General features: G+C 33.7%; 1 protein-coding gene across 3 annotated transcripts in view; it reads right to left on the bottom strand.

The window, feature by feature from the left end:
• SNX29 (sorting nexin 29) overlaps window positions 1–24291 on the bottom strand; it is a 140851-nt gene that overhangs the window by 81641 nt on the left and 34919 nt on the right. For all 3 annotated transcript variants that reach the window (XM_071760693.1, XM_071760694.1, XM_071760692.1), the window contains exons 16-19: window positions 22389–22505; window positions 19772–19827; window positions 18751–18832; window positions 10838–10978 (exon numbers count right to left, since the gene is read on the bottom strand). In XM_071760693.1, coding sequence (XP_071616794.1) covers window positions 10838–10978; window positions 18751–18832; window positions 19772–19827; window positions 22389–22505 — 396 coding nt within the window. The remainder of the gene's footprint in view (window positions 1–10837; window positions 10979–18750; window positions 18833–19771; window positions 19828–22388; window positions 22506–24291) is intronic.

Genomic DNA, 24291 nt, shown 5'->3' with positions numbered 1-24291 from the left:
AATCATCAAGCCAGTCACTGGAGCATTTGAAATCTGAATCACAGTGGAAATTTCTTAGTCTCATAAATGCCTCTTTTTATTTGCAGGAATGCTTTATGAATTTTACCTGCCTTTATGACGTACGTTGCTTTTTGTAAAAACAGCACTTGCAGAAGCTCTGGACAAAAGCCAGTAAGTTCCTTCAAATATGGCTATAAAAATAAATTCTGAATAATTGTGGCCCTTTTAATTTTTTTCCTTTCCCCAGAAGCAGATGCCAAAAATGGCACTAAACCCAGCATCGGCCCAAAAATATTTAGTTCCTGTGGTTTCAAGAGCTTTAGCTGTTTACAGGGCAACGCATATATCATTTGGAACTACTACAGAAAAAACTGTCCATTTTGATACATGCATTCTTCCATTAACTGGATTCATCCATTAACAATTCAGGATCACATGTTTTTAAGCATTTCCCTGATTCAGGCCCTAAATGCTATTTCTAAAAATCTTTCCTTAAAGCTGTTTGAACAATTAGCTAAACTCTTACCATTTTAAAACCAAAATGCATCACTAACTGACCCTTTTAGTTCTTCTGAGTCCGGTGGTAGATTGGTCCCACCAAATGTGAAGTATTCAAAGAAGGCAGAAGCTCTGCTTTCAAGATCTGAGACTCCTTGTTCATTCAAAAGATAAACTCTTTGGAGCCATACATTCTCAGTGTGAGGGATTATTTATGGACAGCTACTACCACTCTTTGTAATGAAATTGCAATTACCATACTGTACTTGAAAAGCAGCCCCAATCTAAAGCAAGAGACAGCCTCACACATTCAGCACCACCTGATTAACAATACATTAAAGGATTCTGTACACTGAAAAAGAACTGGTATGTGCAGGGATACATTGCCTGTGACTATAATCTAAATCCCTGACAAACTGGTTAAGAATCTGTTTCCTTGTTAAAAGAAAGGCTACTGTAGAGAGAGGGACTCAGTTACATTAACCTGGACAGATTCTAATGTGTCTGAGGGCACCTTGGCCATATTTACCAACACTTTATGCAGAGTAGAATTATTTTAAACAAATTGTTGATCATGACTTAACATACCAGCAGTTACCTTCAAGCTGTAAGCACATTTTCTGAAAAATAAGGCTACTACTGTTTCTGCACAAACTACTGCCTGAGTTATTTTTTAGACCACAGTTCCACAGCTTGTACTTTTGATTAAGAATCCACAAAATTTCAGTAAACTGCTTCAGATTGCAGAAGCATCAAAACACATCTGGTAAAATATTTTTAATCTGAAATTAATGGGTCCCTAAATATTTCATGAAATTCTTTTTGTCTGAGAATTTGCCAAGTTTCTGCCCACAGCAAGATGCTAACACCAAATTACAAATCTCTAACAATAAGAATACATAACTGAAATCTTACAAACTCAACTGATACATTAAGCTTTAAAACCATTAAGAAGAGTCTGATGTACCATGTATCTTACACTGTTTTAAAAGTCTTCACTAAAGGCTAAGTGCATTCTAAGTTCCAGTTTAAATTGTTTCACACAAGTCTTTCATACACACTGTTAGTATGGCAGATGGTAAAATATTGATATCCTTCATAATTAATGGATCAGCTCACTTAAGATGTTTCAAATGCTTTCTGTGAGCTGTTGGAAATGGTATGATTGCCATGGTTACCTGCCATGATTTAGGCACAGATAAAACATTTTTATATTCCGAGTTTGGTGCTGTTGCCACCGACATAAAATGCACTGCTCTGATGCTCTAAACATTATTTATCATTTAATAAATGATACACCACAACAACAAAAGCAAACAACAAAACAGCTCAGACCTCAAATAAAATAGATGGAAACAGGCTTTAGGACCTTAGTGAGAGCTGTATCAGCCTCAATCAATGTACCCCATCCTAAATAGTGCTACTCAAAGATGAACCTGCAAATGCAGAAATAAACTCAGGTTATTCTCACACAGCCTAGGATTTTTCATCAGCTTGGTCAACCAGTCCATGCAAAATTATTCTATCAGCTTTTGTCTATTTACAAGACACCAAATTGTTAAGCTCAAAGTAAAGCTGGAAATCAGAAGCTGAAATGAGAGTAAACATTCAATTGCAGAGTCATTCTCACTGTTTAGTGATTAGAAAATAGATAGCAAGTATTCATTTACAGTCTAATTGACACCTTTGCAAAAGTCACAAAATAACATGACTTAAATACACCTGTCTTTCAGTGACTACTGCATCATAAAACAGTTTTATGGTGGCACAGTTTTCTATACTAAATATACCAAATATTACCATATGAAAACCATCTCAAAATTAGTGAAACTACAGAAGCTTAAAATTTGCATCCTACTTGTATTGCCATTTCTGTACAGCAGAATCAGTCTAATGTTGCACAAGAAAACAAGGACATACAGTACATGAAACTCCTATTTTTCCCATCTCACTATGAGATGTTTTGTCCATTGACTGTTCAGTAGAACAAACAGGAATTTAAGAGAATGAAATACAAAGAAATCCAGGAACTGTCAGTCATGAAAAGAACTACATCTTTCTTTAAGCAGAGACTTACTGCATAATTGTGACTATCACTCAGTGTTTCTCTACTAAAATAGTTGATACATTTTCATCTCTGACTATGGGTACATGTCAGTTGCACCAGAAAGTAAAAAATGCTTTTAAAGAAAGTCATTTGAAAAAGGCATTGCTGCAAAACTATCCAGTAGCAGATACTCTAGGGGTGAGCTATGGTCCTGTCAATGCCCTCAGCATTTTGTCCCCTTATGTGCACAATTGCAACATTTTCATTTCTCTTTTTTTTTTTTTTTTTCAGACTTGAGGTATCTCCTGCTGTACCAAGCAGACCTGCTCTACTACCTCCTCAGCAAGGAAATGGTCCTCAGCAGCTGTACCAGATTTCTCAGTTCACCAGAAGAGCTGCAAGCTCAATCTGTGCCTCACAAATATGATTTTTTAATTCAAATGCTAAATTTTGAGCGAAGTCTTGCCTTTTATTTTCAGTAAGACATCACAGCATTGTAGCTACTAAGATTTACAGTCATGCTAAGGTTTTGTCCCTGCTTTCTTAAAATACAGTGCTGCTGTCTACTACCCTCTAAGCAAGTCCAGAGCTCAAGCATGTTAACAGATCCCAAAAAAGCATGCAGACCCTGGGATGTATGAAAGCAACAGACAATCTCATTTTGACAAATTCTTCTACCATGTAATAAATATCAGCCAAACTACGTCTCGTACCTCTCTAAATTGGCTCAGGCATTTTCAGAGTCCTGGAACCAAGTATGTTTCTTAAGATACCTGGAATTTTCAAACTAGAAATACCATTCATCCAAAAGGTAAAACTTTCTCAAAACCTTTGGAGAAAAGAAATCTTAAAAATGAATAAATATATCAAAATTTAAAAAAAAAAAACAAACTTGAGAAAAAAAAATGATACCTTCTTAGTGTGTTTAACACCCTTGCTAGAAAAAAACCTCAATTGGTAAAGTTATGCTAACAAAGTCCTGTGTCACCTAAACACTTTGTTATGTAAAGACATAAATACCAACCAAGTGTCAATTTGTCAGTTGGTCAGAAATAAACTGTGAATTAAAAGGCATCAATAGAAAACTGCACCCCTAGGCTTTAGCTTTTGTTCAGCTATTGAACAGGGAAATTCTATTTGTTTTCTCCACAGACTAAGTATTATCAATCTACTCTTTTTTTATTCAGGTAATGATGGAAACCACCACAATAGTTCACGAAGCCGAGATCAACTTTTTCATTAGCTTATATTGCAGTAATACCTACGGAACAATCATAGTTAAAATTTGCCTCAGTTCAGTGCTCCCCCCAAAACCAGCAGTTTTCTTTCTTAATTACCCTCTTTTACCAGATTTAAAAATGCCCTGAAGACCAATAAAGACAGACTCTATATTCAAAACAACAACAGAAGTCCCAAACCCCATTAGAAACATGGTAAATACTAAGTGCTTACAGCATACACACTTATATATAAAAGCTTATATATAAAAGCTTACACTGATTCCTGCACTTAAAAATAAAATAATAAATTCATTTCTTAAAATTTGAAAACACAGCAAAGAGACAAACTCAAAAACAGATTAAAAAACTCCAAAACCCTACAATCTCTCTTCTACCCTCTCAGCAAGTGAAAGACATTGCTGTCTAAAGGAAATCTGCAAAAAGGCCACTCACTAGCTTCTGGCTACTGTCCAAACCTGTGGGCTAACAGTATTAAACAGCTAAATTTTTCAACTCTAGCAAGTATGATTTTGGGGAAAAAAAATATCAATAGAGAATTTTACCATCCCAACTGCCAAACAACAGCAGCACAAAAGATGGTATTTGAACTCTAATCCCACTTAATAGACTTGATGCTCCTTTAATTGAAATTTTATTAAATATACTCTGATAGGATAATTCTTTCTTCTGAAATAAGGAATACTAATACCAAGTGTCCATTATTTACAGTGCCTCCCTGTAAAGATATTTTACATTGTGCAATGAGTAAAAACAAATTTTTCAGGCAGGAAGTGTCTCCAGCATTTCACATGATCTTAAGTATTCAATATTTAACTTTCTCCACTTTTACACAAAATTAACACCAAATATACTTAGCACTAGACAAAAAAACTGCAGAGAAATTAATATTAGAATTTGCCACTATTTATAAATCAGTACCCTTCAGGGGAAAAATAAAATGAAGTCAAGCAGAATGACAGGAACAGAAAGACAGAAAAATATGGGTGATAATTCAGATTCAGATACAGTAGGTCTTAGCTTTATTTCTGTAATCAAGTGTCCCTGTTAAGGTTTCCCTGAAAGGAAATTTATTAATTCAAGTAACTTGGCAATTCAGCATCAGCATCACTGTTAGAAATAAATTTAGAAAAATATTTTTATTTTTTCATTTTATACCAGGAAGCTACTAGAATACCTAAATAATGAGTTGTTATAAAACTGAAATATTTTTATCTAGCAGTTGTCCAGGTGGCATGTAAATTATATCACATTCCCCCTCATAGTGTCCTGATATAAAGCACCACCACCTGAACTGTTTCTATGGGCTCTATCTTGAATAATTTGTTAGAATAAATTGTTTCTCTTAACTGTAGGATTAAAGTACACGAAAAGTAAGATTATCTCTTGAAAAACAGAACTTTGTTTTGTAGACCTTAAATATTCTGCAATATTCTAAATATTCTGAGCAATCCTCAACTCCAAATTTTTAATATAGAACTTCAAGATTTATATTTCCAAAGCTTTTCTCCCTTAAAAAATTGTATTCCATTTCTGCAAGATCAGAGGTTCATAATTTTCAACTAATTCTACTTGAAGACATCAGATATCAAAGCTTAGTACCAAGAAACATTATTTGTCCTGTTGCCCCACAGGCATTAGCTGTAAGTTTTGCTTTCTTCTCTGCTTTGTAAGTCCCAGTTCCCTATGACAGTATGACTTTGACAAACTTATCAAATGAATGATAGTTCCCATGAGTTCTGAACTCCATAAAGTACCAAGGCACATATATCTGAATTTTTTATTTTAATGCAAGTGAAACACATGTTTACATTTTAGCATGCTGTGCTGAATCAGAGAAAAACTCCCAAGTCTAAAATGAAATTACTACCTTTCCTAAGATTCTTTCTGAATCACCCTATTCTACTATTTTATGATTCTATGATCATCTTTGAAGCAGTCCATATTTCTTCTGTTATTGTCTATGTACTAGTTAACAGGAACTGCTATACTTCCTATTTAAAAACTTCCTACATGGCAATAAAATGTATATTGGAGATATGCATGGAACTTGTGAGTCAGTTCCTCTAAACCATGAACATGATTTTCCATGTCAGTCTAGAAATCCTGGTTGTGGGGTTTTTTAATGTGACGGTCTAAGATATTTAATGGAATAATATTGAAGTTGGAAAAAGCATCAACACGGGGTCTTCTCCAGACCTGAAAGATGCAGGAAGTTTCATGCTTGCTTTCTGTCAGTACTGAATGCTCGTATGTGAGCAGTAACTCACAGTTTCACTGGATCACAATAGCAAAATATATACTGTGTTACTGTATGTATACAAACTATGCAATGTCCTAAGCATAGAACAATAAACATTGCATTTTGAACTCATATTCTGTGTTGCAAATGAGACAGGTTATGGCAAACACACAGGTGTTTTTCTTGAGGAAATCGCTTTTTGTTGAAGAGGCTCTACTGACTGTGTCAACAACCTTGGAAGGAAAATCATGTAAGAATCGTGTTGTCTCAAAAATACAAACAGAAGAAATGTTCTGAATTTTTTTTCCCAAGCAGCTATATCATCCTGTCATTCATGTGTCTCCACAGTCCAACCCAAAAGTAGCTACACCCATCTTCTGTTTCCTACTGAAAAATATTGCCACAAAAGTAAAGTTCCTGTTGAACAGAACTTGCAGAATTACACTCCAGAAGCCAACTTCACAGGTATCCTGAATGCTGTCTTTGATGTAAACACATCATATGTGTCCATGTGTATATACAAATGAATCTCTTAAGATACATACATGTAATATTTACAAACTTTTAAAATAAAACAAAAAATAAAACCAAGATATAAAACCATAGAATTACATATACAAAAAAATCTTCTATTTAGCTTAGCCATTGATAGGTGAAAGGGTCACATTTACTTTATTGAACTAACATTTGGGCATGAAACAGCTTACAGACTTCAGCTGCTTGGGCTAAAATTGATGAATGATATTGCTCTCAACATTTTCACCTAGACAGAAAGCTTTTTTAAGATTTTTGTATTGTTCCTCCTATACAGCTGAGGAGTCATGGCAAAGTCATTCTGTTCTAATCTCAGAAAAGTGCTGTGTATTCTTTCCATATAGGGTATCTGATGCTTTAAAGGAAAGCAAAGGATATCATGCACTCAAGTCAGCACTCAGTGGAAAGCTACCTTATTCAATTTCTACACACTTAGACAATCACTGAATTCCCATCTTCAGTGGAAGCAAAGAACCATTCTATTTTGATATGTCCTCTACTGGGACACTACCCTTGCAAGAGGGTATTTAATTAGACATTTGCTCAGTTACTAAAATCTGTTCTTCAAGTCTAACGATTTGTCCACTGCAGAAGTACCAACTGAGACTTTAAGGATGTTGGAGTATTAAAAAAATTAGAATACTCACATATTATTACTTAATCATTAGCCTTAAAGCAATATTTCAAGACGTGGGACACCAACACAGCATCAACAAAGGTTCAGAAGCTAAATGTAAAGATTCATCTTAAAGGAAAACAATAAGCTATATTGCTTGCAAAAGCATACAGGGATTCCCTTGCAATCAAGTACTATGTTTTATATATAGCTTCTCTTCTTGAGCTTCATATAACTCAGTACACTCTAGGTCCAGAGGACCAAAAAAAGGAACAGTCAAGTGTTAAAATACAGACCAACTTTCTAAGTTTTAAATTAAATGATCTGTGGTTTAAACAAGAATTACAAAAAAAGAGAATATATGACATTTCTCTTATACACACAACAAGAGAATAAATGTGTTTCTCACTTTCACTCAAACAAAACATTGATAAACTGCAGGAACAGTGCTTATTTTTACAAGGACTACTTAAAAATATTTTAAGAACTATTTGCTACCAGCACTGAAAGATCATTAGTAGAAAATACACAGGATGGGGACAAGTATATTTGAAACTTAATACATGGGCTGTCGCAAGCACTATTGTTACATTTTCCTAACTGTTCTTACTTGATTCAAAGCAACATTTATAAATAAAATTTTTAATTTCTTTAAACAAGTTCTAACTTAGTATATTCAAGTCCTTAAACTGATACACTGAAAATAAGGTGAACAATCTGAAAGGCAAATACACTCTTCTTTGTGACTGAAAAAAGGTTACTTGCCCAAAGCACTGTTCTTTGCAATTCTCTGTTCATTTTCCACTAATTGCTTTTCTGTATATTAAATGTACATTTCCTCAAGCATTAAAGCTAGCTCCTAATCCTATATATATAATTTGCTGAAAGATCATGAACATGGACTGTAAAGATAAATTGCCCCAACTTACAGCAAACAAGTGAAAGGCAAAAATACATTAAAACCTAATAATTAGAATTACCATATTAGTCTTAACCTACTGCTTTAAAGTTGTTCAATATTTTCAAAATTCACTGCTATTTGATGACAATACATATGCAATAATACTTTTTCAAAACCTCATTCAGCTGAAACTACTTTTTTTTTGCATGTTTCCTGTGTCAAATTCTGCAACTTGGCATTTGAACGTGATCTCCCTGATTTCTCTTGTAGTAAGCAGGAAAATTATGCATGAAACTTAAGAGCTCTCCATAGTTTTTCCTACATTACTCTCTTCTTGTCGGGTTCCCTTCTCAGAACTCCAACATTTTGCACAGCAAAAGAGTGAGCAGTATTTTGTGACTGCAGATGTGGTTCCAGGTCATTCTGTAGAACATGGTGTCCTCCTGTGGTCTAAGAGGTTCCCTCCATTTGAGACATAACTGAACATCAAATTTAGAGCTGGTATCAAGGGAGATATCAATTACTGCAAAACCCTCTTTCAGCACCACTAAAAATTGGAATAAGCTTATCACCTTCACTGGCTTCACAGTGCCAAAGTACAATATTTTTCCAGAGTTCCTGGCCTGTGTTAACAAATTTCTCCAGTAATAGTGAGCTGAATGTCAGCAGTTTTAAGCAGCTCAGGCACTGTGGAGGAGCACTCCATGAGTACACTGTACTGAACATGTGTGCAATTAATAACTTCATTCAGATAAAGACCTGAAAGATATAAAAGTGCTGTGGAAACAAGCTCATTTGGTAAACTGATGTGAAAGCTCCACTTTGTGACTTGCAAGGTATTTACAGCAGAGAGCCACAAGCCCAATCACAAATCAGTTTCCATCATACAGCTGGCCTATAAGACTCATCACAGGAATCTTAGGAATTGAATGGATAGCACCCAGTTCTTACTGTAAAGAAAAGATGCTTTTTCTGAGATTGGGTTCAACAGAAAGTGATGGTGGGATTATGCACGATTAAGGTAGAATTTTGGCCCAAAATGAAAGCACTGAAAGAATAAGCGATGCAAATTTTTTAATTTGTTCCTCAACTGATAATTTTTTATGCATCAATTGTGCAACTGAAGTTGTAATTCAATTAGTGTTTAAAGTAATTAAAGATGAAAGATCCTCAAAAAAAGCTTAAAAGAAAGCTTTTATAATATATTGAAGTGGGTGATCCTCCATCACTTCAAAAAAGAATTAGCTACGTAACAAAGAAGAAAATAAATTATTTCTATTAAAAAGCTAGGCACTAAAAATGAAATTGAAAATGCATGATCTTCTAATAAAAGTAAAATAGTAGGAAAGCTCTCTCAAGTATTTCATTTACTAGGTTAGCAGGCAGTGAACAACTATGCTAACTCTGAACTTTATATGACTACAGGTTGATAAATTCCAATATCAGATTGATAAACTGATATGTTTATAATCCCCTCCACTCATTTCAGATCACATGCAATACTATTAATTTCATATCACATGTCCCAAGCTTATACACTGATTTTCACAGAATACTTGGGAAACAATTTAAAGTCAGTTCTGAATCAGTCAGAATCTTTAAACATTCTCAATTTACATTCACTGACATCTGAAAGCCATTCAATAATTTCTATTTTTTCTTTTTCTTTTATTAGTTTTGTATTACGTCATAGGAGTTAGCAATGATGATTTCTCTATCATAGGCAAAGCTGCAACAGCTAAAATGATTCTGAGATTTCAGTGATGCATGTATTTACAGTCATGAAGATCTTTGAGCACTTGAGACATTACATCAGCTTTCTTTTGATGACTACACTGATTTGATGACTACTGTGATTGGTGCTTCTTAGATACTTGACAAAAGAACTCAGTGATACTACAAAAAAGCAAAAGGAGAAAATCCCATGCAGAAGCAAACAAATTCTATTAACATTAGGAATGCTGATTTAAGCACCCAGGGGTTTAGTACAGACATTTTAAGTCATAAGCATAATTTAAATCTCAAACATTTTACTTGTGATAGTTAAATGCAGTTTCCAAATCATTCCTACATTGTGGAAAAAATATAGCTTCTGAATCCTTACTGGATTTGTGATGTATACTGCAGTGTGTATTTAAGCTCTTGAACATTTTAAAGTACTGATGATTAAGGATTAAATTTCACAATACTACATGTTTACTACAAATATACTACAGCACTAACTGCATTTGTTGCAAAATCCCCACATGATAGGGAAACACAGAAATTCCCATTTAAAATTGGAGAGCTAAAACACAGACACAGATTATGGGATTTAAGCACTCAACTTATTTTAAAAAGCTGGTTCAAAGAACTTATAACAACTGCTGAACAGCACATAAAATTTGCTATTTAGACTGTACAGAAAAATTCAGTGAATTACTGACCACTGTTATGATGGCATTCATTGAAAAGAATGGAGCAGAGAGTACATTTTGCATATATAACTGTCCAGTCCCATTTTGGGTGGTTTGTGCATACGTCTACTATGCATGTCACCAATATTTCATTTAATAAAACCAGTTTCCTTTTCATGGAGAGGAAAAAAAATGCTGCATTACCTACATGACCAGTGAACATGCAGCTGATGAGAGCAGTCTCTATAAAAAGAGCAGGAACTGTCTAGCAAGTGTAAAAAATATTTATGATATCCACTTTTTTGTGTGTGGATAGGAAAGGTTTTGTCCCCAACTCTTACTGATCTACGAGTTCTTTTAAGTACCTTGTTTCCAATGGCCTTTTTAGGTGGAAAGTTAAAAGTCCTCACTTGCTGGTATTTATTTTGTAGTTTATGGTGCAAGCTTCTGAACTCCGCATATCTTCGATAAACGTTCCATTCATCATCCTTTATCCTAATATAAACCTGGAAAATACAGACATGGAAGGAAATAACTTAAAGACAAACCACTGGACTAATGTATCTCCTTTACACTTTAAAGCTTCAAAGCTAAATAGCTTCACATTCGTGACACAATGGTACCAGACATTTCAGGATCAGTTATCTGCAGATAGATCTTACTGTACATTTGCTGCTTCTGTTCTACAAGTCCTTAATCTTATTTTTTCCCTTTCTCCTTTTCCTCTTTTTCTTTCTTTTTATTATAGTAATCAAGACAAACGTAGGCTGCTCATTTTAAAATTACTCTGGGGCAACCATGGTAGTGCTTTTTGTTACCATGGTTTCCAGCTTATTCGAGTAGTCAGTGACCAAAGGAAAAAAAACCCACAATACCACAATAAAATTTATTTCTATGTATGCAATGCCATTTTACAACTTTGAAAATTAACTTTCTATCTCCAGATTTGCAAAATGTTATTTTATCCAAAGTATGCAACTTAATTCACTTCGAAAAAAAATTACATTGGAAACTAAACTAGAAATTTTATTGTTTGGAAAATAAAAACAGTTCATTCTTTCTGCTTGTATAGGACATTAAGTATAATTTAACACAGCTGTAGTTTTTGTGATTATGTTTTTGTTTGCCACTCAATTATTTCATGAGCATATTACCAATTACATGCTAAATATTCCCATTCTCTAGAAAAATTTCATGCAGAAGTGAAATGCACTTGAAGAAAGCTAAGGTTTTATTCATTACTAGGAAATAAGCTTTCCTCTACAGAAATAAACCCACAGTTTAAAAGTGGGTGAAAAGCACATGTCATAAACTACAAACCAAGCATCAAAACTTCAGATCCAGAGTGACCTGTTTCTTAGCTGTTTCTATAGAATATGCAAGCTCATTCCTTCTCATGTGTGTTAACCTCAGTGTTTTGCATCATAAATTGAACTGGAATACTACTGATGACACTGCACTGCCTTGCTTCTCCAACAAAATCCAGTAATATATTGTTGTATGGGAAATATCAGGAGAAAATATAAAAATCACATGAAGAGTGGGCAGTAACAACTTTATTTTTGTGAACACTAAGAAAAAGTTAAATTTAGATTTAGATGTGGCTGACTCCACCTCTCAATTGTAGATATTCCTGAAGACTAAAATATTAACATGGCCCCTCTCCTCTCAATTTGCTAAGACCTTACAAAAAAAATTTTACTAATGACTCGTGGTATTTTAGAGACAAAGTGATGCCAAGTGAGTGTTTTCTCCCACAAAAGCAGCTTATGCAGACTTCCTTTGGTTGGGTCTTTAAGAAGTCCTCTTATCTCTGCAGACACCTGGTTTCTCAAACTTACAGGAGGCTTTTGTCTTGCAACAGTATACAGTATACCATGCAGATACCATGCACCTTCTTCAAAATTGTATTATTTCACTGTAGGGAATATTCAGATATTCCTAATATTGGATTCTATTGAATAACATGCATAGTTTTGGGTTGCTAGTGTACCTCATGTTTCATGACAACAAAAAAATTAATACTATAATAATAAACTTAGCATATATAAGAATACAAGAGAGTCAGAGCACTGTGTGAATTGCAACTACATATGTAAACAAAAATTCAACTAGTTTTGGTAATAAAAATACAGATAATGTAATGGTAGACCCAATATAATAAGTCTCCCAGAAGCATTCAGATTTCTTTTTCATTTTTTAAAGTAAAGCAAGGATAAAGTTAAACACCTGCAGGAACACTTGTTTTTAAAATTCAGTACACCTCAGAAGGAAAATGAAGGCAAACATCAAATAGAAGTATTTTGTATAATTTTGATAAAATTAGTTTAATGTAGAAAAATTGTACATTCTTATACATACCAAATAATCCTTATTCACCCAGTTCTAACCTCTCTCTCTGCCTAGCTTGCTTCAACCAGAATATTGTTTGAAATTTTATATGCATTTCCAAGATTCATGTCAGCTTCCATATGGGGGGGCAGGGTCAACAAGAAAGCTTAAATTATTTTTAAACAAGTTATTTAATATGGAATTCTAATTTAATGAAGCCTTTATCTTTGCACATGTGATTTGGTGAATCACACAGTTCAATATTACCTGTGTAATATTGTTTACTACAGTTAAGCTGTAACCATACTTAACTAATTAAGGAATCCAGTACACTGTAATTGAAATTTTTAGAGGACTGCAAAACCAGATTAATTTCTTAGATAGAACTGTAAAAATAATTTCTTCCTGTTTTCTTCTCTGTCCATAGATATCGATTTCTTTCAAAAGTAAAAAAATTAAAATGCAACATTTGAAGCCCTGTGATACACTGAATTCATTGACAATCATACAATAGAGTATATGAAAGGCATAGTAAAGTTCCTGATGTAGTACACATTTAAAGCTTTATTATCTCAATGGGGAATATTATTCACAAGCCAAGGTATTTCAAGATACTTAAAGCAATTTCACTTGGGAAATCAAAGCAAATCCTAAATGTAAAACTGCTTGGATAAACTTTTTTTGTCAAGTCACATAAGGTATATGGAAGGTGAGCAATGAAACACTACTAAACCACATAAAAAATGTAATGGCACAAGATGTAAGAGAACTCAGAAAATTTCAGCAGCAGAACACGTCAAAGGACATAACAAATACTGAGAAAGTTTGTAAGGAATCATTCCTGTGATGGACAAAGTCATAGTCTTTCTCATAAGCACAGGGAAAAAAAAAAGATGGGCAGTACAGGGAATCAGAAAGATCCCTGGAAGCTACTGTGACATTTAGCACCTAAACAGGCATTAATGGGGAGTGGGGGGAGAGGGAGGGAAATAAAAAAGAGAGTAATAAAAGCTATTACTTCTTCATAATGAAATTTTTACTGTATTTCTAACTTTCTTTCCCTCAGTAATAAAAAGGATGTTTCTGGAGAGCCTTTTTTTTCTTTATGCTTTTCAACTTGCTCCCCAAGCACATGAGAACAAAAAAAAAAATTAGCAACTGCTTTGGTTGAGACGACTCAATCAACAGGAATACAAAAACTCAACATGCAAAGTGGCACCATTATTATTTTAATATTAAGAAAGCTAAGCTTGACTGGTGACAGTTTTCTTTGCATTTGCTTTAAATAACACTTCAAATAACTTTGGAGTATCACTAGTCCATAGTTTTACCTTTACACTTCAGTCAGCAAGAAAAAGGAAAGCAGACACTAATTTTTCACGGGAGTTCTGATCTTGGTAAAGAAGCTGTAAGATTTTTCATTAAGATGAGAATATTTGCTTCAGATACAGAAATATCTGCCTAGAGAGAACATAGTCCTCAGAAAGGACAAAGTAGACTTGGAACAAATAAAAATTAAACAGAACAGCCTGCTCTGCCCTCCTGTTGGGTTTGAAAAGCCAATAAAAGGGAATTACATCAATGAAGTTCAAACATTTCAGCTTGTCCCCTCCTTACAGGCAGAATCTACTGACAAAATATTGCATTGCCTTTACCTCTTGCCTTTAAAATAGTACATTTACATAATTATATATTATATTGTATTATATAACACAATCAAATAATCATAAAACAACCATAATTTCATCCCAGGTCCAAACTGTAGCACTTGCAATATCCCCAAATAATCTTCTAAACTACTATAATTAATTCCCAAAATACTTTAATCCTACTGTGAACCACACTATCTTTTACCAACCTTAAAAGTAAGGATAAATTCAATTCTTTTTTATTCTCTCAAAAAGTAATGTACTAAACAGCCCCAAAAGACATCCTCTTCTGCTACAGCTACAGAGGGGAAACACCAAGCACATGACAGGGACCTTTACAACTTCAGTTCAGAATTACTGATGGAGAGTTGAAAGTAATACAAGAAACAGAATCTCACCTGCATTAGAAGTTCTCCTCAACTACCTACCAGGCTTACCATTTCACTACCTCCACTATACATTTCCCTGAAAAAAACTAAACCAGAACATAAGAGCAGGTAGTGCTTCTGTAGAGTACAGCTAATGTAATCTGAAAAACCTGACTGAATAGTCTTTCTCTGGAAAGAAGAAAATTAATTCACTTTAGCCAGAGGTGCAGATATATTCTGGGATGAGCTTCCACCATTACTACCGGTTCTGTTTCTCAAATATTGGATTATAATGAAAATAAAGTTTAAAAAGTCTTAAAACTAACTCAAATGTATATCCTTAATATTTAGGAAAACAAAATGTAAAAGAGTTTGATCAAATTACACAGTTTAAGAACTGACTGTTTTGAGGGGATTGGAATTACCTTTCCTATTTTATACTATGCTTTTGTAAGAGGACTGATGTATTTCCATCTAGTTAGAAAGCTTCCACCAAAATTATTTCTGCACTCAAAATATATAGAAGTATGAATCCCAAGGGGAAGCATATCATAAAAAAAGACAAAATAGTTACATTTCTTGACTACTTCAGAGCAATGGGACTCAGGAATATAAATTCAACCTGAATTCTCCAGTTACCTTTCAAGGGTGAGAATTGAATACAAATGGAAGTTATATTTTGAAACAGCTGCAAGACTGCATTTATTGTTAAGTTCCCCCTTTGAAAATGATCCAAGAATTTCTGCATAATGAACAACAAACCAAACAATGAAACTTTTCAGCTGTGATATGAGCAGCTTTTTGTCTGCCTTTCTACATAGAGACATAACAAGAATTAAGGTGAACGAGCTTTTATCTCACTAAGACTATTTTATCTACTTACACAAAGACTAAAAATGCTGTAGTACATTTTGATATGTAAAATATTCAACTTTTTTTATATTTAAGTTCATAAAAATGAACAATACAGTGTCAAATATTTAAAAGAATGCAAAATAAAGCATGAGTCTTAAAAACAGGCAATTTTTTTGTACCAAAGAGAAAAATATCATGTCTAAGCACTCAATTACATACATGAAGAATTATGTTCACTGTGTTTCTGTACAGTCCTGTCTCTATTCAGCAAAGGAGGACTAAAGTGACTGGATACTAAAGAAGAAAAGGTACATGACTATGCTTTTGGTAGATGTAATCAGTATGTTTTTTGTTTTTAATACAAATCAAATCAGCACAGATTTCAATCAGTAACATAATGAGATCTTTTTGACAGTGAAATATTACTTATAAAACCCCAAAATAATTAACACCATTCCACAAACATACACTTCAAATTCATGCAGTCACTGCAATGCATGACAACCACTGCAGTGAAAGAAGTTTCTGCAGAAAAGAATGTGTTTAAGCAAAACAAGAGAACAGCTGGGTTGTTCTCCAAAAAGAGTGTTTTGGGTGCTCTAACTAGGGAAAGGAGAATATCTCCCCAATCAGTTTGTAACTAAGATGACTACTATCATTCTAGATATTCACTGGATGCAAATTATTTTCTTCTTTTCGCAGTAAGTATAGAATAATTTGAAAATTTAAAATCTACTTTTATTTTCCTAGTATTGTTTACATCCAAATTAGCATTTCTATAAGCATATCAATGTATTAAGCTGTATCATGGATTCCTTTAGAAAAATAAGTAATTGTAAATGTCTCCAAAGACCAATCTCATATTTGTATACTCCCTCCACCCAAGCTTTTAAAAAGGTTTTCTCCTTTACCTACTCCTATGTTTCTCTGACATGTTCTTAAGTCCCATTACAGAAAAAGTAGGATACTCTCCTTTTTTGTCTTATGCATCCTCAAACCACTCTCTTTCAGAATGGCATGAATTGTTAACCTTCTCTGAAATTCTCTCAAATATTCTAGGGCATCTTCGCTACTTGCCCTGAGCTGCTCTTCAGAAGGAATATGGTTAGAAGATTATTTCTATCTCCATTTGTTGCCTATTCTGCAACTATTTTAACTATCTGTCCACTGTCTTCCCTTGTTAAGACTCCCACCTCTGATGAAACACTAACACTGCTGGCTGGTATATAAATTAAAGTCCATCACATCTGGCAGACCCCAGACTCCTTTCACTGCCTCATCTCTCACTTAAAGAATTTGCTGGGCACTCTCCCCCTCAAAAACTCTTGAGTACCAGATACTATTTTCTTCTATTTCTTTTATATTGCATTTCTGTAAAAATTGTTCCCTGTGTTTAAGCATTAAGGCACTGTGACTAGACCCTTCATATGACAGTATCCTGCTTTTCCTTCAGAGCAGAAGTAGAAAAGAACAACATCACTGCATAAATATTTGTTCTGTAAAAAGAAATATCATGATCAAAGATATCAGTCGAGTAAATCTAAGACTGAACAGAGTCAAAGGACTGAAAAAGCTGTAAGAAAACAATGTTTATTGATTATAGTCTGGGGGGTCCTAATCATACACAAATAGCAACAGTCTTACCTGATTAAGATTTTATCTTTAATTTCATTTGGTATAATGTAAATGTTTACTACTCTGCAAATAAGGGAGATTTGTAAGTAACCATTTAAATCTTGATACCACTCTAAGAATCACAAAATCTCTTGCATTATCTTACGTGTAAGTCATTGGTAACTATAGCACAAAGGACAGAACTAGTGGTACTTGCTGCACACTTCACAGGACAGGGAAATCCATATATATGTATGAAATACATATAAAATATATATGAAAATACAGTAAAATAATAAAGGAAATACAGTAAAATAATATTTTTACAATTATCATCTTGCTTCACAGGCACTAAAGAAACTGCAACCAACTATCACCATCTAGAGGTAAAATGTAAGCGCAAGTATTTTTTTTATTTTGATCTGGATTCTGTATTTATCCCTGTGAATATAGTAGGTAAGAAATATTTTTAATGGTAGAGTGACTGAGCAACATCTGCCTCACAAAAAAAAAATTACAAGAAAGATGAGCATCAAACTGCCAAGATCATAAATTGCAGTCATCAAAAAGCAAGTAGTTAACTAGAGAAGCCAAGATGTTTTTTTAAGAGCAGCCTTTTTCCAGCATGACCCTGATATTTAAACTCTCTGTTCAAAGGACTAGACTTTCTTATAAGTTACTTTGTACAAAATAACTTACTTTCTTTATATGGGGCTAGGTCCTTTAATACTTATGACTAAACAGTTTAGCACTTACTAATAGCCACTACAAACTTTGATACAAACCTCTAAACCTCTGAAGTTACTAGTGGACTCAAAGTGGATAACAATAATTGTTCCAGTGTTTTTGCTAGAAGATCCTGTTACAAGAATGTAGTCTGAGCTCCTGCCACAACCCAGGTAATTTCATCCATTAAATAATCCTTATGAATTGTTGGTTTATAATAAGGACATCAGCAGGTAACCTGATTAATCTTTCTACTCAGGTGCAAAATTAATTATACGAGTAATCTGTCAGCAATAATGAATGTTAAGACAGTAGCCAAGATACAAACCTAAGCAAAAAAAGCTGAGCAAGTATAAAAAGAGAGGATGCACTTCTGAAAATATAAGAATTATCTTGCCAGGCAAAGCTTTTAAAAATCGTGTCAGATTAGATACTTTCAAATCTTCTGGTACCTAAGTTCAAAGTTCTTTTGTCAGTCAGTTTTCAGCTATTTCATCCCTTAAATTTCCTTAAATTCCACATTTTTTAAGTACTAAACTACTGAAAGTCAAAAGATGAAATATGCAACATAAAATAACAATCAACATGATTCTATGCATAAATATATATGAAGTTACTGATGCTGTTCATCAATTGATCTCTAATGAAACTATAAAGAGATCTTTGAATTATTAAAAATGTGCCATTTCAGTCAGAAACTTTTACACAGAATCTAAGTTAAGTTGTATCACTTACCTGATAAACATGGAATGCATTAGCAGCTTTCCCACGCAAAAACACTGAGGGAATCCAAACATTAATAAGAGCACGATTTGATCTGAGGAGAAGACAAAAAAAACTTTAAAATAAGGCATTTTTTCTTGTGTATAAGAATTGCAAAGCAGCTATGTTTTATTTAGATAATGATCAAAGTGGTCAATAAAGCAACTTAGCATTTCAACTGGAGTATCAGGAACATCGTAGTTCTGCCTGATCCTTTCTTGTGTGCTTTATCTAAAAGTGTTCTCTAAAATTAACATAACTGAAAAAGAGTACTCAAAACAGTATCTTTTGCTGTTGTTTCTTTGGTGTTTTTTTTAGCAGCATGCATTTGGCAACGTTTCATTATACACATTAAATGAAAACTGTTAATTCCAAGAAACAATATTTTGGTCTGCAAAACTCAGGAAAAAAAGAAAAAAAGTTAGTTAAATAAGAGCACTGTACAACTATGGAGAAGCCATTTCCATCCATTCTTTTTAATTAATCTCCAAAGACTCAAAGACACTGGCCACATTCATCCACAAAAAGCTAGATTCATTATTCTGACACTAGGCAAAAATCAACTCTAGAACAATCTGGGATGACCAACTGGGATGCTTACAGGCTTTTAATACTACGTCCTAATTCTGATTAGGAATTATTCTGTACAAATGAGGAAGTGCACCACATGATTAACAGCATCTAGCATCTATCAAACCCAAAACAATAGAAAACAGTAAGTTCTTGGTGCTTTCTTAGAATATCAAAACATAGAGCACTGAAAGAACATTCCAGCAGAATCTTCAAAAATCTGAAGTCCTTGCATTACATAATATTAGAAAGCACATAAGGGCACAGCCTGTGCCTCTTCATACTTTTTAACAATAGAACACCATGGCTGTGAATTCAATTACTGGAAATAATACGGTAAAAGGAAATAATTGAATAAGGTTGCTTAATATTCTGACCCATAAAGACAGTACTAAGGAAAAAGTATGTGTATTATGAAACTTACATTTCAAAATCTGACAAACTCTGATCTTCAGATGTTTGACTCAAATCTCCAGGGACCTATGTTTACAGAAGAGAAGTAATTCCCACAGACTGGTTATTATGCCTTATATATATGTGTATATATATATAATATTATATGGAAATTACATTTCAGCATTCAATTTTGAAAGGCAAATAAAAACTACTACTGAGAAACAATAAAAGAAAAACAAACAATAGTGCAACAGAATCATGAACATATCAACCTTGCAAGTTCTTCATCTTGGAATTTTCTTTTACAACCAACATTCTATTAAGAGAAAGACAACATGACCATTCTGTTTTAGCTGTAATCTTACAAAACACTAGTTAGCTACAGAAGTTCATAAAGATAGCAATGATGGATCAACACCTGCAGAATCATAAGTAGCAGTTGTGCAAAAAAAGATCAAGAGTACTTGCAATTGAAAGTGTATTAGTTTTTTTACCTTAAGGCTAGTTAAGCAAAAAAGGGTATTTTCTCACCTTTAACTACTGTAAAATCTAAAGCATAACTCAGAATGTTTATTGAATCTTGATGAAGGAAACCAGCTAAAAGTTATGAACTTCCCCAGTCAGCTTCTACATTACTTAAATAGTGGTTCAGTGTATCTATGTCTGCTGCATGCATATTACTATTTTTCAGAATGTTTTCTTCCTAAGAGACCTAAATATATATTACTGCTTGTTGTAAAGCCAGTATTTATTTATTAATTGCAAAGCAATAGAACATTTCTAAGAGAACTAAAGAAAATTCAGACGTTTTGGCAGACTAGCTCAAGACCTGACAACTCATGAGACAAAGCTGAATTTTGTCTTCCCAAGATTAAAGGGATATGGCTCAGCAAAAATAGGTCACTCCTGCCAGAGAAAGGAAAAGAATTTTGCAGAGTGAATACAGCTCTATGACATAAATACAGGGCATATATAACAAGTCCTGAACCCCTCTGCTGTCTTTTTTTCATAAGGATGAGGTGGGAAGGGCCAGCACAAACTCTCTCACCATTACCACCAGCAGCTATTTTCTGTTCACAGTCCAGTCCACCCTCCAGTGGGGGACCATGCAGCCTGACTTGCCAGGGCTCTTGGGTAAGAGATCAGGCATTCTTCTGTCTTGCCTACAACCTGCACCCTATTTTTGCATTTATATGAAGTGGCAAATGCTACCATCAGATATATAGTTAATTTAATTAACTCCAGTAAAAGTTCTGTATAAAAAAACTCAAAACCGGAGCGTGGACTTTGGAAATAAAATTTTAAAAGGATTACATTAATGAGCTCCAGTGCTTGCACATCTCTGTTGAAACAGAGTGGCTACCAGCTTTGAGAAGGTAATTGCAGTGTTATTCATTGTAATCAAAACAGTGATAGACATCAGTGTAATTCCTCATACCCTTGAAAACATAAGACTTTTTGTTTTAATGTTCCTCAATGTTTGATGCAAAAATTCTGAAACTCAGCAACAAGAAACGAAAACATCATTATGAACAACTCGTTTATAAATTACAGCCATTAGCATTTATTATCATCATTAAAGGAGAGGAGACTCTGAAGAATCCTGGAAACTATTTTTATAACAAATTGTGAATTAGATACTATTTTAATAATATAATGTTAAGACTAGTCTGATACTTTTAAACAAATCGAAAGGCAATCAAATATTAACGTCCCACCATTTGTGGCAGCTACACACTTTACCAAGTTTGAAAGTTCTAATTAAAGTCAACTAGGAACAGACAATTAGCACAGAGTTTGTTTACTAACACAGAATTCACTTCCTAGGAAAATGCAAAAATCTTTAGGATCATGTTCAGTTCACAGTTTCATTCTAGACAATAGTAACTAAAACCAACTACAATTTAACTAGGCTTTAAAAATACAGTACCACTTCCACTTTTTAAAAAGTTTAAGGAATTAGTTTTCTCTTGGTACCTGAGACACTAAACATGGTATCAGTATCTAACTACTGGATTAGGATATGGAGATACATGGGTAAAACCAAAAATCTCTGAACAGGGACACACAGCCCAAAACCTGTAAGGAAGAAAGCACAGCTCTAATATGCATGTGATTCATCATTTGTCATCTCTTAACACAATAATGTGACTGTTCCCATCTAAAAGGGTAAAAATTATAGGTGAATTCCTGCTTCACTAATGCACAGAACTGTCATAAGCCACCTTACAATAAATGTTATGATAAAACAGGAATTAATGCTTCCAGTGTAAACAAAGAAGTAAGGAGCAATACCACATGATCATATGATGAAAACCTAAAAAAATATACTTCCCTCAGAAGGTAGACAACTATTAGGAACATTTTTACTCCTTCCATGTCCTTTCCATCAAGTTTCAAATTTCAACCCAATTTTTCTTTTAAAACAAAAGGCCAAAGTGAGGTAGTAGTTGGCATAGAACAATTTTATTGTCTGAATTTATCTTTTACATTCAATTCTGCTAAAGAGAAATAATAAAAAAAAACCCCACGTGAGTTCTTGAGAGATGTGTTAATAGCTGTTACTCGTTATAAGTCGATATAATTTCATTTCACCACAACAGCTTTGAGCTTATTCCAGATTCTACATTGTAATAAACACTTACTGGCCCTCTCAGATCAATCAGTTCTTGTCTCATCTGGGACACCAGAGCTTCTTTAGCCATCAGAGCACGGTGCAGCCGCTCATTGAATTCAATCAGTTCCCCGTGCATTTCAGCTACCTGAAAAACAAAGGCAAGAGATAATTATGTTCTAAACTGAATAAAACCAAAACACACTATGTAATTTCTTACATGTATATCAATATTTACATATATTATTTTTTATTTTACCGAACTCTTCAAGTAGTGTATCTCCCTTGCTAATGCACTAGTTTGAACATGAAAAACAGACACTGTTATAATGATTTGCTGTAATGCCTTGAAATGTTGGTATTGATTTTGAGCTGTTCTGAAACAGGCAGCAAATTACTAAAATGCAGAAAAAGTAATTGCCTAATAACAAACCTTCCCTGCAATGGGGTTATCAGGAGGAACAAAAGCTGTAGACCCAAACAGGCAAACTTTTTTTGTTTGCCTGATTATGTAAATAGTTTTAGATTAATATTGATGGTTTATCTTACACAGCACAATACAAAAAGCATGCAACACACTGGAGTTACCATTCTTTTTTACACCTCACTTTCTGAGGTTGCAAAGGTTTAATGTAATATTAATACAGTTTCAACAATCAAAATAAGTTTATTACTTTTTATAGTGTACTAAAACAGCTTTAACTTATTGCTTTTTTCTTCTTGTCAAGCATTTCTGTTGCACTTAATCCCATCAGAAAAACTTTGCTTCCTAGACTCTCTTCTGGCTCCACCTGATAAAAATCAAAATATTATGACTTCCATGCTAATATAACCTTATGTATTCGTACTTCAATTGCTCATTCAACATCTGCCTTGAGAAAAAAGCTTCTTAAACACTTCTTAAATAGTAAATAGCAAGCTCATTTAGGAAAAAGAAATCTAAATCCATATGAACAACCTAATGTAGTAGGTGTACTTAGCAACCAGTTTTGTTTCACATATTACAAAATTATCCACTAAATCATCAACTTTACAAGATAAAATAATAGTATAATGTCATTAGTTCTGAATAAATTATTTTCCATACTAGGTTAACCTCTCATTCCGGAAATGACTGATTCAGGTTAACAGTAGCAGATCATTGTTAATACCTGAGAGCCTGGTCTGGGAGACAGAACTACCTTGTACTTCTCATTTAAAAAGATGCAATATGCTACTAGTTGCAAACACAGAGAAAAAATGTATTACTGCTAGCTGATTCCTTGTTATCAAAAGCAATGAATAAATTTATAAATGGATTCAAAACACAGTAGTTTATGTATTTGAAATCATGTTTGATTTTTTCAGTGCCTGTCTCTATTAGGACAAAATCCAAAACTATCCAATGTAATATCCAACAGTTTTTTCTCCCTTTAATTTGCATGTCCTTGAGATAACTTTCTACTTGCAGACTCAATTAACATGTAAATTCAACAGCTCTCTCAAAACACTGGAAGTAATACAAAAATTTGTGTCCCTAGCAAAGTTTAATCATAAAAATAAAACTCATAAGCAAATAAGACAGCAAATCACTTGTTACATATTATCAAAAGGATAAACTGGCAGTTATGTTACTTTTGAAAATAATTTTTATTACTAGTTAAGTTACTTGAATATATTTTTCTTTGACAAGAAAAACTATTAACATCACAGCAAGCCAAAAGGAGCTATGAGATTTACTGCTGAAAAACAATATTAATTTAGGTTCCTATAATTTTTCCTTCATCAAGATCTGCTAAAAACAATACAGAGGTCTCATTATAATTTTGGACTTCTGTTTTATATCATCACACCTTCCTTTATTCATTCCACACTGAAGCTTAAGCAATAATTTTCCCTACTGGGACTTCTGTCATCTTCAGTTATTTTTGTCCAAAGCAGTATTTTTGAAGCAA

This window comes from Heliangelus exortis, chromosome 17, assembly GCF_036169615.1.
Source record: "Heliangelus exortis chromosome 17, bHelExo1.hap1, whole genome shotgun sequence".
In the NCBI taxonomy this organism is placed as follows: domain Eukaryota; kingdom Metazoa; phylum Chordata; class Aves; order Apodiformes; family Trochilidae; genus Heliangelus; species Heliangelus exortis.
The sequence above is the reverse complement of the archived record's forward strand: the minus strand, read 5'-3'. Positions and strand labels throughout refer to the sequence as shown.